The 17,053-nt window shown below is 27.7% G+C and overlaps 2 protein-coding genes across 2 annotated transcripts in view; both read right to left on the bottom strand.

Moving 5' to 3' along the window:
• On the bottom strand, nt 1-5,597 carry LOC100203150 (transcriptional adapter 3-A). The gene is made up of 3 exons (XM_065812199.1): nt 5,229-5,597; nt 4,965-5,048; nt 1-945 (listed from the first exon to the last, which is right to left on the bottom strand). The coding sequence occupies exons 1-3, from the start codon at nt 5,509-5,511 to the stop codon at nt 44-46; spliced, it is 1,269 nt and encodes a 422-aa protein (XP_065668271.1). The 5' UTR covers nt 5,512-5,597; the 3' UTR covers nt 1-43.
• A 456-nt stretch (nt 5,598-6,053) lies between these two features.
• Nucleotides 6,054-17,053, bottom strand: part of LOC100211604 (ER membrane protein complex subunit 3) — a 38,850-nt gene continuing 27,850 nt past the window's right edge. Inside the window, exon 8 of the mRNA XM_065812196.1 lies at nt 6,054-6,299. Within this exon, the coding sequence (XP_065668268.1) occupies nt 6,174-6,299 (126 nt within the window). The 3' untranslated portion in view covers nt 6,054-6,173. The remainder of the gene's footprint in view (nt 6,300-17,053) is intronic.

Here is a 17,053-nt window from a genome sequence, read left to right as displayed (position 1 = left end):
TTTTTATATTAATTAATATTCGACCTGATTTATAATATACAAACTATTCAACTTTATTTTCTGCATCTTCACTGTCCACTATTTCCCATAATGCTTTGCGTTCATTATATACCTTCCATGCCATTTCTCGATCTTTTCTAGACAAACCTTTTTTTTTTGCTTTACTAGAAGAAAATTTTCGAAATATATCAACAACTTCAGCATCAAGTATTTTTGCTTTTTGACGAACTTCTTGTTTTTTCATAGCAATTTTAGCGCGAGCTACTAACTTACTGACGCAATGCTTATTGTGGGATCGCACAGCTTTCAGCTCACTCTGAAGTCTACGCAACTCCATTAAAATTTCATCGTCGTCATCCTTATTTTCTTCTTCATTTAATGAGTCAATTAATCCGAGCGAGTAAAGCTCCTCTTTTATAGCGGATTCTAAAGATTTTGAATGATTATTGTTCGAAAGATTTCTATGAGGTCTAATTTCGGTTTTGTTACTATCAAGTTTGACGGCATCGTGAAGATCTTTTTCGCAAACAGGAGCCATTATATTTTCGTCAACAAGCGCTGATATAAGGCGCTGTGTAAATGATCCGTAAGAACATTCCTCTTTCTCTGTTAACAGTGCACTGTCATTATTTAGTCTTTCAGTTAAGTTAACATTCGAAATTGGCGAACTTCTCTTTTTATCAATTTTTGCGCTTTGCTGTTGCTCTTCAAGGAAATCTTCTTTATTCCATACGTCGGAGTAATGTACTCCTAATGCAGGCATCTTGTAATATTCGCTGATTTCCGCTTTGGTGGAAAGAGATTCCTCAATTGCAGTAATTTGCTCCGGTAAAATATCCGAACAATAAGGTTCAACATAGCTCCAAAATTTATTTGGCGCTTCATATGCAAGTTTAGGTTTGGAAGAACAAACATCGTTGTCACTCGAATCTGTAGTGGGTTTGCCTCGATTAAAATATATATATATATATATATATATATATATATATATATATATATATATATATATATATATATATATATATATATATATATATATATATATGTATATATATATACAAAGAAAAATCAATAAGATTTAATTTAAATTTATAAGATTATAAGAAATATATATAAAAAGATAATGTCTACTAATAAAATGTATGAGTAATTTAATAATGAATGTAATTTTATACATAAATTTACTGTCAAAACAAAATTCCTATTAAAGGCTTGAAATTATTCACATAAACCAAAAAATATATTACTGTAAATGATATGCACGTCGATATGTGCATATCATTCAATATTTTATGAATGACTTAGAGCCAAACCACCCAATACAACGAATATGTTGAAATGAAATAATAGAAGATATTCAAAATTTATTTAAATCCCGGATATCAAGAAGCATGAATGTTTTGTGCGTATTTTACACAAAAAGTAGATATAGCATAAAGAAACACGTATAAGAAATAACAGTCTACTTGGTTTAATTTAATTCTTTGTTTAAAATGGCTACATCACTTTCTTGTGTTGCCATTGGTTTTTCCAAACACTAAAAAAATCTTAAAAAGTGGAAAAAAGTTATTTGTGAGATTCATAAACGTCCAAGAGAAGATCCTATTTGCTGCTACTCTGAACCATTTAAACTTATCCATTTAAAAAAATCAATAAATCATGTAAATTCAATCTCAATGGGAAGCTAAAAAGCATAGTAGAATTTGTTCAGAACATATTATTAATGAAAAATTTAAATATCCTACAAACTATTGGGATACAGTGATTAAATAAAATAAGAAAATTAGACCCTTCTGCCTCTGCCAATAAATAAACGAAATTACAACATAATTTATAATTCATGTTCTTACAAAAACAGCCATTATAACCGCCTCTAATTATAAAACTACATCTGTGATCACAACTGTAAATTAAATAAATGCTAAATTGTTTAAGAAAAATAGTTTACAAAACTTTACTTTCAAAACTGGTCAAAACTAATATTAGCAAAAACACTTTAGTAATACATAATAAAGTTTTCCTGATTTTTTTCTTGGAATATTGACGTGCAATCTTCCTACTTTAGCATAAAAAAGTTAGTTTGTCTCAGATAGTGAAAATAATATTCCATCAAATTCAATTATTTTGACTCAAATGCTCTTTTTAATTTTAACACTTTAGGCTTTACTTATCAACTGTTATTTAGAAATAAAGAAGTTAAAAGTTGAAATAATCAACTACAAAACAAAATTATTATTATTGTAGTATTAAGTAAATAAAGTATTAAGGTACCTTGCAGCTAAACCCTTATCTGAGCCCTCTACGATCTTGTTTCTCAGTAGGAGAAATTTTACCAATGCTGTGTGGTTTCATAATTTTACCTTGTTCAAAGTGAGCTTATCTAACTTAAATGAAGCAATGGGATGATAAATATGATAAATTATTTACAAAGCTATTTTTAGGGAAAAAAAACTAAATATTTTTAAATTTCTAAAATATTTAAATATTTTTGTTCTAGTTTTAAAAACTATTTTTTAAATTGTTACTAGATATCTTAATAACTAATTCGTTTATCGTTTATTTCCATTTTGCATTGTTTATATTTACTTTTTTTATGTAACGCACGGAAAAATATTTCTCGCTATTTAAAATTTATTTCAAATATCATCTATTAGATATAAAGTTGAAAAACTTTCAACAAAAGCTATCAAACAAACTAAAAGTAATTGCTGTTCAGTGCTCTATAAAAATTTTAGTATAGTAAATATAGGCTTGGTTTAACCATCGTAATAATAATAATAATAATATAATAACGTTTAACCATCCATATAAACATTGAACTATGATATTTTGAACCTTTTAACAGTATCAAATAATAAGTAAACATAAATAAGCCATGGTAAAAGGTACATCAAAATATAAACACATATAAAATGCAAAAAGTTAGAACACAATAAATGAAATAGAAAAAAAAACCTTAATTACTCACTTGTGTACAGATTACAAATTCTTATTCTTTTCATTTTTTGAGAAGAATTTATGATTGTTTAATTCCAAATAAATAGACAAAAGATGCTCGAAAGCATTTTACAATTTCAAAAAAAAAAATTATGCTCAATTGACTTTTCAAATTTGTTAATTATCAGTTACTGATGTATTAAGAAATAATTCAAGGAATATATTGATTAAAAAGGTATAATAGCAACAACAACAACAACAAAAATGTAATCAAGAATCATTATTAAACTGTTTCTTTAAGCGCTCTATAATGTATGACATAGTAAATTAAAATAACTTTGTATTTAAAATAAACTTAAAAAAATATATATATATATATATATATATATATATATATATATATATATATATATATATATATATATATATATATATATATATATATATATATTTATATATACAGTCCGCACCAAACAAATAGCACATGCAATAATTTAGTAATAAAAATAAGTGTATGAAAGTATTAAGTTTAACACATTAATTAATACATATTTAATACAATTTAACACAAGAAATAAAATACAATAAAATGGACAATATTGTCTTTGTTTTTGTTTAAAACATGTAAAAAACAAAAAACGTGCCTAATAGTCAATCTTCTTACCTTTCTTCATAACCTGAATGCAACGTTTAGGCATGGGGGAAATGACCATTTCAAACAAAGATTGTGGGATGTTTGAAGCATTTTGGTTGATTTTGTTTTCAAATATGTATCAGAATCCTTCAAAATCTTCTCGATCACTTTCTGACTTCGCTGCATATGTTTCAAAATCTCACACGTAGATACATTGGCAGCCTTAAATGTCTTGGTGACTTCTTCTGTATTTAACTTAGTTCCACGTCTCATAGTAGTCCTCTGTAACACATATGATTAGTTCACATATAATCTTTGGTCTATGTTAATATACGTATCACTTACATAGAGTTAGCAATTCCTTTGTTGGAGTCAAATGTTAAATGACTGACGTGTGCTATCTGTTTGTCACCAGAAAATATCATATGGTCTACCATATTTTGATGCAAAAAAAACATTTGGCGCCAAAAATGAGATGTTTACTTCTCTATGTTTATAGATATATTATGTTTATAGTGTGTGCTATTTGTTTGACTATATATATATATATATATATATATATATATATATATATATATATATATATATATATATATATATATATATAAAAATCTATATCTAAATCGTCAGTGCTGGGTGCGGTATCTAAATCGTCAGTGCTGGGTTCGCGTGCTTTCATTGAAGGAGGTTTTGCAATAGATGAAAATTCTGTGTCATAACTATTTCCAAGTATATACAGAAGTTTCTGAGGATTGCGTTCATCAATTGAAGGTTTTTGCATTTCTTTAAATAATATATATGTATGTATGTATGTATGTATAAATATATATATATATATGCAGACTATATATACATATATATAACAAATAAAAGTTTTCAGAGCATGCAGGGACAGATACAGTAAATGAATGAGACTTTGCTAAATGACGAGTCAGGCAAGTTCTGTTTGTACTACCTAAATAATATTTTTAAATTATTGCAAAACTATTTCAAACTAAATATTTGAATAAACTCAAACTAAAACCATACCTTTTTATTCATTTGACATTTTATGACATTTAAAATCTATACAAACAAAAATTGCTAAAAAACTAACTTATCAGTATTACATAGATATGTTTATCTAAATTGATAAAAGACCGGATTTTGTTTAACTTATCATTTTAAATTAAATAAATATAATAAAGAGAATTTTAGAAAGATACTTGCATATATTTTAATATACAAGTAATATTATTTTGCAATAGTATCTTGCAAGTACATTTTAATAAATTTTTATTGTTTTGTTCTCAAGCCTGTAACTTGAAAACACTTGAAAAGTTCACAAAACAAAATAAAAAAATTGAGTTGATCTTTATTTTGTATGTCTTAACTTTTAAATGTTAAAACTTACTTTTGCTTCTGCCTTTTGAAATATTTACTTTTGCTGGTTCTTCCATTTTTTGCTTCTTTAAAACTTTACATTCATCAACTTGACCTGGATAAAAGTCATTATATATATATATATATATATATATATATATATATATATATATATATATATATATATATATATATATATATATATATATATATTTATATATATATATATATATATATATATATATATATATATATATATATATATATATATATATATATAATTTAAAACTCTTACCAGATCTAGTTCGTTTACTGGTAATAGAATTTGTAAAATTTAAATCAACATCTGATTTTAAACGGTCTTTCAGATCACACCACTCACTTAATATTTTTACTTCTTCTTCTAGTTTTCTCAATCTTATATTGGCAGCTCCTTGAAGAGTTTCTAAATCTGTGTATAATGCATCCAAATCACTGAATTGTACAAATTCAAGCCGAAGAAGTGTTTCTGTATATGTTGGACATTTCTCCACATGATTCAATGGATAAAACTCATGTAGTTGAAGTGGGATATCCATTTCGGATAATATAAAATAATTCTATTATGCTTATATCAAATCATAATCCATTGGTCTTATAATAAAATTATTTTTAAATAGTATTAGTAATATTTCACAGATATATATTTAGAATAGATATAAAATTCATTAATATATTATAAATGAATGTAACAAACAGCAATATCAATCAATGCAATGTTAAACATATTTAAATAATGAACAGCTTCATATAAAAGTAGAAATGACATTAATTATAACTATGTTAAAATATTTATAATTAAAAATATTTTAAATCAGATGAAATATTTTAACTGAAATTATGTAACAAAAGCATAATAAATTAATAGAAATAAAAATAACAAAATATAAAAGAAATAATAATAACAATAATATAAGAAACAACAGTAATAAAGTATATAAAAGAAAATAAACAAATTTCTTATTTCTAAATTAAATATATTGTTAATTTTATTTAAAAAATTATTTGATAATAATATCAATTATTCTACCAAAAAACAACTTAATGAGAACTTTGTAATTTATTTGTGAAAACAAACATATTTCAGTAAATTTTTTTTTCTAATTAAATGTGGTATTAATTACAGCAACTACTTAAAAAAAATTAAAACTCATAAATTAAAATCCCACTAAGCATCTCAATCATTTAATTATTATTGAAATTACAGATCTTTATCTTTTAACTCTTCGTATATTTTAAGATTGTATGCATATGAATTCATTAAATCTTCTTCAACATCTTTCAAAGCCCATTTGTGTTCAGATATTTCTAAAGCTTCCCACTCAGCCTTAAAGAAATAAAAAATTGAATATATATATATATATATATATATATATATATATATATATATATATATATATATATATATATATATATGATATATATATATGGTATATATATAAATGTATACTTATATGCATTTATATATATAAACATATATATATATATATATATAAAGATATATATATATATATATATATATATATATATATATATATATATATATATATATATATATATATATATATATATATATATATATATATATATATATATATATAATATATATATGTTACTGTTACCCGCAGTACCAGGAATTAGCTAAATGCTAATGTTTATAATATAATTTAATATTGCAACTCTGAGTTTCATGTGTTATCACAATCATCAGGCAAGTAGTAAAAGTTTAATTTTGCTACGATTTGTTTAGTGGACGTTACGGTTTATATATGTATTTTTATATGATATAATTGTAAGTTTCTCATACAGACATAGTGGGCATTTTTTGGAAATATTTGAGTAGGGGAGTACTGATTTGAGAATAGACCATGTTAGCATAGGGGTTTCATTAAAATTGTTTTTTAAATCCCAGACATAGTTTGATAGGGCGGTAGAATTTTTGTATTTAATATTGTTGAGTGATGATTTTTGGTTGTTGTATCTGGTTTTCCACTCACCTTCCGTTAATCCTATAAAAACTTTGCTGGGTTGGTTTTTTGCTGCGATGATGCATTTATATATAATATTTGTGGATTTGCACTTACCATTCAGGGGGCATTCTGCTTTATTTCGACAGTTGCATTTTGGATCATTATCTTCAATTCTAGGGAAGATAATTTTTTTGTTGTGGTTTTTTATAATTTTTTCTATATTTTCAGTGCAACTGTAGCTTACCTTTACAGTGTTTCTGTTTAAGATTTTGTGAAGTTTGTGTGTCTTAGGAAAGTTTTTTTCTAGTAAATACAAGAAAATTTTTGAAACATTTGTGGAGACGTTTTTATTAAATGGGGGTTGAACCATATGATATTGTGTTTACGATTTTTCTGGGGCATTTTTTGTTTGTTCTGATATTTGAGGGAGTAGTTTTTGTATCCGCTATTTTTTAGTGCTTGTTCATATTTGTTTTTAGATTGATTAAATATAACTTCGCTGGAGGAATTTTGCGATAGTCTGTTTGATATTGAAGTAGGTAAGTGTTTAATAATTTGTGGTGGATGATTAGAACATATGTGGATGTATTGAAGATTATCGTTGGGTTTTTTGAAAGGCTTATGGGTGTTTTGGGCTAAATTGAAAGTTACATCAAGGAAGTTAACTGACTTAAGATTTGTTTTTATGTCTATTTGAAATCCAATGTCTTTAAATTTTGGATTATATTTTTTCGGATTCGATCCATTTCTTGGCCGTTAGAATTGCGTATTATCAACAAGCCATCATCACGGTAAAGCCCTATGTCGGTTTTTATAATTATATTAGATAATTCGTTGAGAATGTAGATCCCAACAAGTTCGCAAATTTCAGCGCCATAGTAGCTGCCCATTGTTACATCAAAACTTTCATGGTTCAATTTTTTTATTTATGTGTTATTGTTGTAGTAGAGGAGGGATTTTTGGCTATGTGTTATAATTCTAAGTTGTTCGTCTGTTATTGTGGTGTGTTGTTTTGCAAAGGAAACGGCTTTATTAAATATTTCTGTAGTTATAGATGGATAAAATTCATTTATGTCGAATTGGATGAAGAAACAACTATTTTTGTCTTCTATGTCGTTGAACCAATTAATAACGTCGGTGGTATTTTTCCATTGGTTTACTTTTAGGCTATTTCTTAAGTATGTGTTAGTAATGTCTAAGATTTTTTTGCTTATTTTTCCAATTTCGCTTTTATCCGGGTTAATGAGACCGGCAAGCAGGTTTTGATTGAAAGTTTTCTTTATGGTCTTTTAAGGTGATAAATGCTGGAGATTTTGCTAGGTATTCTATTCGGTTATTTAAATTTAGTTTTAAAGCTATTTGGTTGGCTTCTAGGTTGACTGATTTTTCTAAATTATCCAGTGCTTTTTTATAGGTTTTTGTAACATTTTCGTTCATCAGTTTATTGTGACTTTCAGCAGACATTTTATATAGATTATTGGTTTTATCAGCAAATACGTGAACTTCTTTGCTAGTTACAATTTTAAGGATATCTTTTTTTATTTTTGTTTGAAATTGATCGTTTATGTTTCTGAATTTAATAGATTTTACTAAATTTAAAAGGTCGATTTCAAAGTCATTTAGCTCGGTACATTGAGGGGGTGTTTGATTTAAAACCGTAATTATCGTTTGTTTTATTGTTTTGTTCGTTTTTCAGAAAAAAATGAGTTTTCCAACGAACTCTTTTTATGAAACTTTCTATTTTTTCTACTAATTTGATATTATAATTTGTTTTTCCAGTTGTGGGTATGTTTTTAAGAGAATAATCAAACTGGATGTTATCCATTGTTGAATATACAAATATAGAGTGCTCAACTAACAACTATTAGGAGAGTAATACGTAAGTGTATATATATATGAATAAAGAAAATATCTTTATATTATCATGTATAATATTGTATACTTGAAAGAGTGCTCAATAGATAAACTAGAGCTATATAATATATATGTTTTTGTTACCCGCAGTACCAGGAATTAGCTAAATGCTAATGTTTATAATATAATTTAATATTGCAACTCTGAGTTTCATGTGTTATCACAATCATCAGGCAAGTAGTAAAAGTTTAATTTTGCTACGATTTGTTTAGTGGACGTTACGGTTTATATATGTATTTTAGATCGTTACAGGACGGAAATTGATTAGTAGTTACGTTAATAATATTAATTATTTGTTTTTAGTTGGCTAATAATTGTGAAATAGTTATATGTTTAATGTTGTTTAAAATATTTTGTATGTGTTAATGTGTATTATTTGTGTATTAAAAAATAATAAAATAAAAATAAGAATTAAAATTGATATAAAAATATACATAATATTATGAAACATATTACAAAAGCTGTGTATGTGAGTAATTTATTAGTTAGCCTAGAGATATATGGAGCAGATTAGTATAGATATTTTTATTCATAGTTGTTAGTCAGGTTTGTAGCAAGCTTTGTAATTTTTTAATAAGAATTTATTTTCGTGGCGGCAATTTGATATAATTTCGGTTCTCTTATTTAACAGTTCTTCAGGTTTTGGATATGATATAATAGTAAATTTCTCATACAAACATAGTGGGCATTTTTTGGAAATATTTGAGTAGGGGGGTACTGATTTGAGAATAGACCATGTTAGCATAGGGGTCTCATTAAAATTGCTTTTTAAATCCCAGACATAGTTTGATAGGGCGGTAGAATTTTTGTATTTAATATTGTTGAGTGATGATTTTTGTATTTAATATTGTTGAGTGATGATTTTTGGTTGTTGTATCTGGTTTTCCACTCACCTTCCGTTAATCCTATAAAAACTTTGCTGGGTTGGTTTTTTGCTGCGATGATGCATTTATATATAATATTTGTGGATTTGCACTTACCATTCAGGGGGCATTCTGCTTTATTTCGACAGTTGCATTTTGGATCATTATAATATATATATAATATATATATTATAATATATCATAAATCATTATAATATATATATAATATATATATATATATATATATTATATATATAATATATATTAATATATATTAAATATATATATTATATATACATATATATATATATAAATGTATATATATATTTATATATATAATCTAATTTTTTTCTTCAACAACTTGTTTCACCATCAGTAGGTTCATAAGGAAGCTTTATAAAGAAGATATATATATTTATATATATATATATATTTATATATATATATATATATATATATATATATATATATATATATATATATATATATATATATATATATATACACACTTGCATGGTTGTCTTTAATTTGTTACCATAAATGTAATTTTAGGTTTTTTTTAATTTTAAAGACCGGAAACACTTTTTATTTTTTATTTTTTTATTTGATAGACTGCCTGACTCAACCAAACCCTTAGTCGATGTAGCAGCACTCCTTTGCGAGTATACATATATGATATATATATGGTATATATATTAATGTATATATGCATTTATGTATATAAATATATATACATATATATATATATATATATATATATATATATATATATATATATATATATATATATATATATATATATTATATATATATATATATATATTATATATATAATATATATATTTATACATATTATATATAATATATATATATATATATATATATATATATATAATATATTTAAGAGATTTTTTTGTGCTTTTTAATATGAAACCTTTAATTATTATTAATGTAGTCTTAATATTATAATCTATTATTCTTCACATATTATTCTTCAGGTTATATTTGTATATTTTGCATGATTCAATTTTTGCTTATTTAGTTTTTTTTTTCACAAAAATGCGTCTAACTAAAGTTTTTTTTTTCACAAAAATTCGTCTAACTACTGTCCCATAAGTCTTCTTCCTATCATAAGCAAGGTTTTTGAATCTTTAATTAACAAACACTTAATTTCTCATCTTGAATCTAATAACTTACTTTCTGACCATCAATATGGATTTCGATCTTCTCGTTCTACAGCTGATTTGCTAACAGTAATAACTGACAGGTTTTATCGTGCATTAGATGAAGGTGGAGAGGTTAAGGCCATCGCTCTTGACATTTCAAAAGCTTTTGATAAAGTTTGGCATGCTGGTCTTCTCCATAAGCTTTTTTCTTATGGTGTATCTGGCAACATCTTTAAGATCATTGAATCCTTCCTTTCCAATTGTAGCATAAAAGTTGTCCTCGATGGACAACACTCTTCTTCTTATTCTGTAACTTCAGGGGTTCCTCAAGGTTCTATCCTTGGCCCTATACTCTTTTTAATTTACATTAAAGATCTTCCAGATATTCTCACATCTAAGCTGGCATTGTTTGCTGATGATACTACCATTTATTCTTGCCGTGATAAGAAACCAACACCCTCTGATTGCTTGGAGGGGGCATTTGAGCTTGAAAAGGATCTCACTTGAAAAGGATCTCACTGCTACAGCATGGGGCTCACAGTGGCTGGTGAACTTTAATTCAGATAAAACTCAATTTTTTTCAGCCAATCGTTATCGCAATAATTTAGATCTTCCTATATTTATGAACGGTGATGTACTCGATGAGTCGCCTACTCTTCATCTTCTTGGACTAACTCTTACTTCCAATCTTTCTTGAAAACCATATATCAAATCAGTTGCAAAATTAGCATCTGCAAAAGGTTGCATCTCTTTATCGAGCTCGTCACTTTCTTACTTCGGATTCTATTCTCTATCTCTATAAATCTCAAATCCGGCCTTGTATGGAATACTGTTGCCATATCTGGGGCGGATCTTCTAATGATGCCCTTTCTCTTTTAGACAAGGTGCAAAAACGCATTGTAAACATAGTTGGACCTGCTCTTGCAGCCAACCTCCAACCATTACCACATCGTCGTAATGTTGCTTCTCTTTCTCTTTTCTACAAATATTATAATGGGCACTGCTCTAAAGAGCTAGCGTCTATTGTGCCATCTACTAAAATTCATTTTCGTGTTACTCGTCATTCAATTAAGTGTCATCCCTTTTCTGTGACTGTTTCTAAGTGCTCTAAAAATGCTTATTCATCTAGTTTTTTTCCTCGAACATCAGTTCTTTGGAATTCGCTTCCTTTATCTAGCTTTCCTGATTTATATAATTTGCAATCTTTTAAGTCGTCCGTCAATCGTTATTTTGCTCTACAATCTTTATCTTTTCTCTTTCAGTAACTTCCAACTTTAATTAGTGGCTGCTTGCAGCCTTGTTGGAAGCGAAGATGTTTAAAAAAAAAAATAATAAAAAATAAAAAAAATAAAAAAACATACCATTTAAATAAAAACCAACAAATTAATTTAAGAAAACCAACTTCCACAAGAAGATAATTTACTTATTTTTAAAAATCACATATTAGAGTTAATGAGTTCAATTTGCACTAAATTTCATTTTGATGATGAAGCTATAAAAATCTTAAGAAATCTTAAATCTTAAAAACTTGACAGTTTAGACTGTATTTTAGTGAAAAAATGACAGGAAAAAATAATAACCATCTAGTAGCAGTAATTGTTCCAGGAGATACGATTCTTGCAATGAATAAACTTTCTAACGAAAGTTTCCATAAAGTTGGTGGCATTCTTGCAAATAATAAGTTTATATTTGCAAGCTCAAAAGGGTCTGAAAATCATGTTTCAGGGTGGCATGTTGTGAACAAAATTTGTTCAAAGTTATTATTAAAATTGCCAAAATAGATAATAGCCACAAAAAATCGGCATAGGATTAGCACACTTTTTGCATCTCTTGATGTGGAAGATAAAGAATTATTTTATTCCCATATGGGACATTCTGAAAAAATGAATCAAGATTTTTATCAGACTTCATTACCATTATTGGAATTAACACTTGTTGGTTAGCAACTAATGAAAATTGATACCCGTATATATTTTTTGTATTAGTTTCTGGTATATTCATAAATACTTAAAAGTTAATTTGAGTATATTAACAAATCTTTTGGTTTTAACATTCTATCTATTTTATGTAAAGCTTAATTGTCCAAAATTTTTACAAAGTATAAAGCTGTAAAGAAAGTATTTAGGCCTAATTTAATTTTTTTTTTTTAATTACAGTTTTTATAAAATTACAATCTAACCCAAAATAAACAAAATTACATCATAAATATGATTTTTGTGGACAATTTTATATCATTTAAGGTCATTTTACTATGGATAATTAAAAATCAATGTTTTTTTAAAAAAAAAACATTTTTTTTTTAATATCATCACTTCCAACAATGCTGCAAGCAAACACTAATTAGAGTCTGAAAATCATGTTTCAGGGTGGCATGTTGTGAAGTTACTGGAAAAAAAAGATAAAGATTGTAGAGCAAGATAACGGTTGGCAGACAACTTTAAAGATTGCAAATTATATGAATCAGGAAAGCAAGTTGAAGGAAGCGAATTCCAAAGGCCTGATGTTCGAGGAAAAAAACTAGACGATTAAGAGTTTTTGGAGCACTTAGAAACAGTCACAGAAAAAGGATGAGACAATTGAATGATGAGTAATACAAGAATGAATTTTAGTAGATGGCACAATAGACGCTAGCTCTTTAGAGTAGTTCACATTATAGTATTTGTAGAAAAGAGAAAGAGAAGCAACATTACGACAATGTGATAATGGTTGGAGGTTGGCTGCATGAGCAGGTCCAACTATGTTTACAATGCGTTTTTGCACCTTGTCTAAAAGAGAAAGGGCATCATTAGAAGATCTGCCCCAGATATGGCAACAGTATTCCATACAAAGCCGGATTTGAGATTTATAGAGATAGAGAATAGAATTCAGAGTAAGAAAGTGTTGAGTTCAATAAAGAGATGCAACCTTAGCAGATGCTAATTTTGCAACGGATTTGATATATGGTTTCCAAGAAAAGTCAGAAGTAATAGTTAATCCTAGAAGATGAAGGGTAAATGACTCATTGAGTACATTACCGTCCATAAATATATGAAGATCTAAATTATTGTGATAACGATTGGCTGAAAAAAAATGAGTTTTATCTGAACTAAAGTTCACCATCCACTGTGAGCCCCATGCTGTAGCAGAAGTGAGATCCTTTTCAAGCTCAAATGCTGCTCCAAGCAATCAGAGAGTGTTGGCTTCTGATCATGACAAGAATAAATAGTAGTATCATCAGCAAACAATGCCACCTTAGATGTCAGAATATCTAGAAAATCATTAGTGTAAATTAAAAATAGTATAGGGCTAAGGATTGAACCTTGAAGAACCCCTAAAGTTACAGAATAAGAAGAAGAGTGCTGTCAATTGAAGACAACTTTTATACTACGATTGGAAAGGAAGGATTCAATAATCTTAAAGATGTTACCAGATACACTGCAAGAAGAAGGCTTATGTAGAAGACCAGCATGCCAAACTTTATAAAAAGCTTTAGAAAAATCAAGAGCAATGGCTTAAACCTCTCCAAATTTATCTAATGCACGATAAAACCTTTCGGTTATTACTGTTAGCAAATCAGCTGTAGAAAGAGAAAATCGAAATCCATATTGATGATCAGAAAGTAGGTTATTAGATTCAAGATGAGAGATTAAGTGTATGTTAGCTAAAGATTCAAAAACCTGTCTTATGACAGGAAGAAGACTGATGGGACAGTAGTTAGACAAGTCAGATCGCTCACCAGAATTTTTGAAAGTAGGGATAACAGATGCCGCTTTCCAGCAGGCTGGAAAACAAGACTCTGATAAGCACTTGTTAAATAGTTTTGAAAGTAAAGACGAGAGCTCCGGAGAACACTTTTGCAAAACTATAACAGGTATGTTGTCCAGACCACAAGCTGTAGAAGGGTCTAAGCAGGAAATCACTTTAGATACAGAAGATGGAGTGATACAGATGTCAAGCAATGGATCAACCTGTTTGACAGCTACATCAGGTAGAACGCAACTAGTTGAATCAAGAGACGATATTGATGAGAAGTTCTTAGCAATAGATAGTTAACAGATAATAATAAAATATGGAAAAAAAAAAAAAGGAAAATAATTAAAAATGTTTTGAAAGAGTTAAATAGCTAATATTTTGTATGATGTCCCTTTGCTGCAATTACGCTTTGTATGCACAATGGCATACTTAAATTATACTTTTTAATCATGGTTTGAAGCTCTTCACTGTGGTTCCTACACATATACAACCTTTTCAATTAACTTCTGCTTTATTGTTATTGTGTTTTTAACCATTTCCCACTTGAGCAGCCCCCATACATTCTCAATCGAATTTAAATTTAGAGAATTTCTGGGCCAATCCAAGACATGTTTTTTTCTTTCAAAAACTTTTTAATGGTTTTAACCTTGTGACATGGTGCCCCATTATGCATAAAAATGCATTTCTTCATTTGGGAATCATTGTGCCAAATGTGGTATTAGTCTCTGATTAAGAATTTTCCAATACTGATCTTGTCTCATTGTCCCTTTAACTATATGCAGTCTTCAGTACCTTGAAAATAAATTAACAACCACACTATGACAGAGTAAAATATTTCACCCACTCTTTTGCTAACAAAGCTAGATTTGCCACAAAAATGATCTCATTTGAAAAATAAACCTAAAACACACACAAATAAGGTTTGAAAAGATACCAAAAATAAGTTAAAGTTTACAATAAAAGATTTTTATTCAGCATTACTTTCTTCCAATTATCCTCTGTGAAGTTATTTTAGTTTTTCGCTCAGTTTAGACATTTTTTCACCATAATGGGTGTTAACTTTGGTTTACGTGCTGCCAACGTGAAGTTAAACCAAATTATTTAGGAGGTTTCTGGATTGTTTGTTGAGAAATGAAGATTTCCTGTTCATTAACAATCTTGATCAATAAGCTAAAAGGGTGTTTTCTTTGTTGCAGACCAATACCCCTTTTTCTGTCAGTCCTGGGTGTTGATAACCTTTTTGCTACAAGTGCCTTTACAAGCAGGTTGTAAAGGTATGTTAAAATCAAATTTTTGGTTCACTCTCTTCAATGTGCTTTGACAAATGTTGAGTATCTCAGCTATCTTATATTGCAACATGATTGAATTTTTTAATAATCCACAAATTTCACCTAGTTTTCATGGAGAAATATCACATGCCCTCCCCATTATTAAGTGACCAAGGCCAGGACCAGGTTTAATAAAATATCGTCATCAGGCTTTAGCTTTCCTCTTTTATGCTGTAGCTCTAATATAAACAATCTAGATTTTTTTTTTCTTAACTAAAGCTCATTCATACAATATGTAAGGTACTCTCTTCAAGTTTTCCTACTTCTATCACTACCTTTTTCTACTGAAGATGCTACCTCTCTACATGCTGATACCTAAATCACTTTAATCTTTTCTAGCAAACGTTGTTGGATACAACATTTTTTCTAATTTGTCTAAGATCATGTCTTCTTTTCTTGTCTTGCCAGAGTCACACCACACATCCATCCATCTAATCAATTCTCTTTCGATAAATACTACACCATATAAATACTAAAGTTTATACAATGAAAGGATATTGTATGCCAGCATCTAAATAAATAGCAAACATAAATGTTATATCCATAAATGTATGCATAAAGTGCATCTTGGAAGCTTTTATTCCAGAAGGAATAAAAGTCTTCAACAGTGGTCATCAGGTTAGTCTTCAACAGTGTCATTAACTAAAGTCTAACATTTAATCTCTAATTCATGGGTCTGATCTTTTTTTTCTCCCCAGAATAAAGCAGAATTATTTGCAAAGAAATCTTACTCCAATTTGACTCTTGAATTTAATGGTCATACTTTTCCTGACAGTTTAACAGATTACCCCTTGTTAAACATCAAAATCACTCTGGCTTCCAATGTTTAGTTTAATTTTGAATTAAAAACTTTTACAGTTTGTGCTCCAGACAAGATTTCCATCATAGTCTTAAAAAAGTGTTCTCCAGAACTCTCTTCAATTTTTGCTAAACTTTTAAAAAGTACTAAATAGGCGGTTCTAATTTTTCAAAACTCTGGAAAACACTTTGACCTTTTTAACTATTCTACGATTAGTCGTAACTCTGTCATTAGTTTCTTTATATAAAGGTTTTGAGGTTATTAAACTATTTCTTTCTAACTGCAGTAGTAAAGTTAGTCTTGAAGGCC

The sequence above is a fragment of the Hydra vulgaris genome, chromosome 12, assembly GCF_038396675.1.
Source record: "Hydra vulgaris chromosome 12, alternate assembly HydraT2T_AEP".
Classification (NCBI taxonomy): Eukaryota; Metazoa; Cnidaria; class Hydrozoa; order Anthoathecata; family Hydridae; genus Hydra; species Hydra vulgaris.
This window is presented reverse-complemented; position numbering and strand designations above follow the sequence as displayed.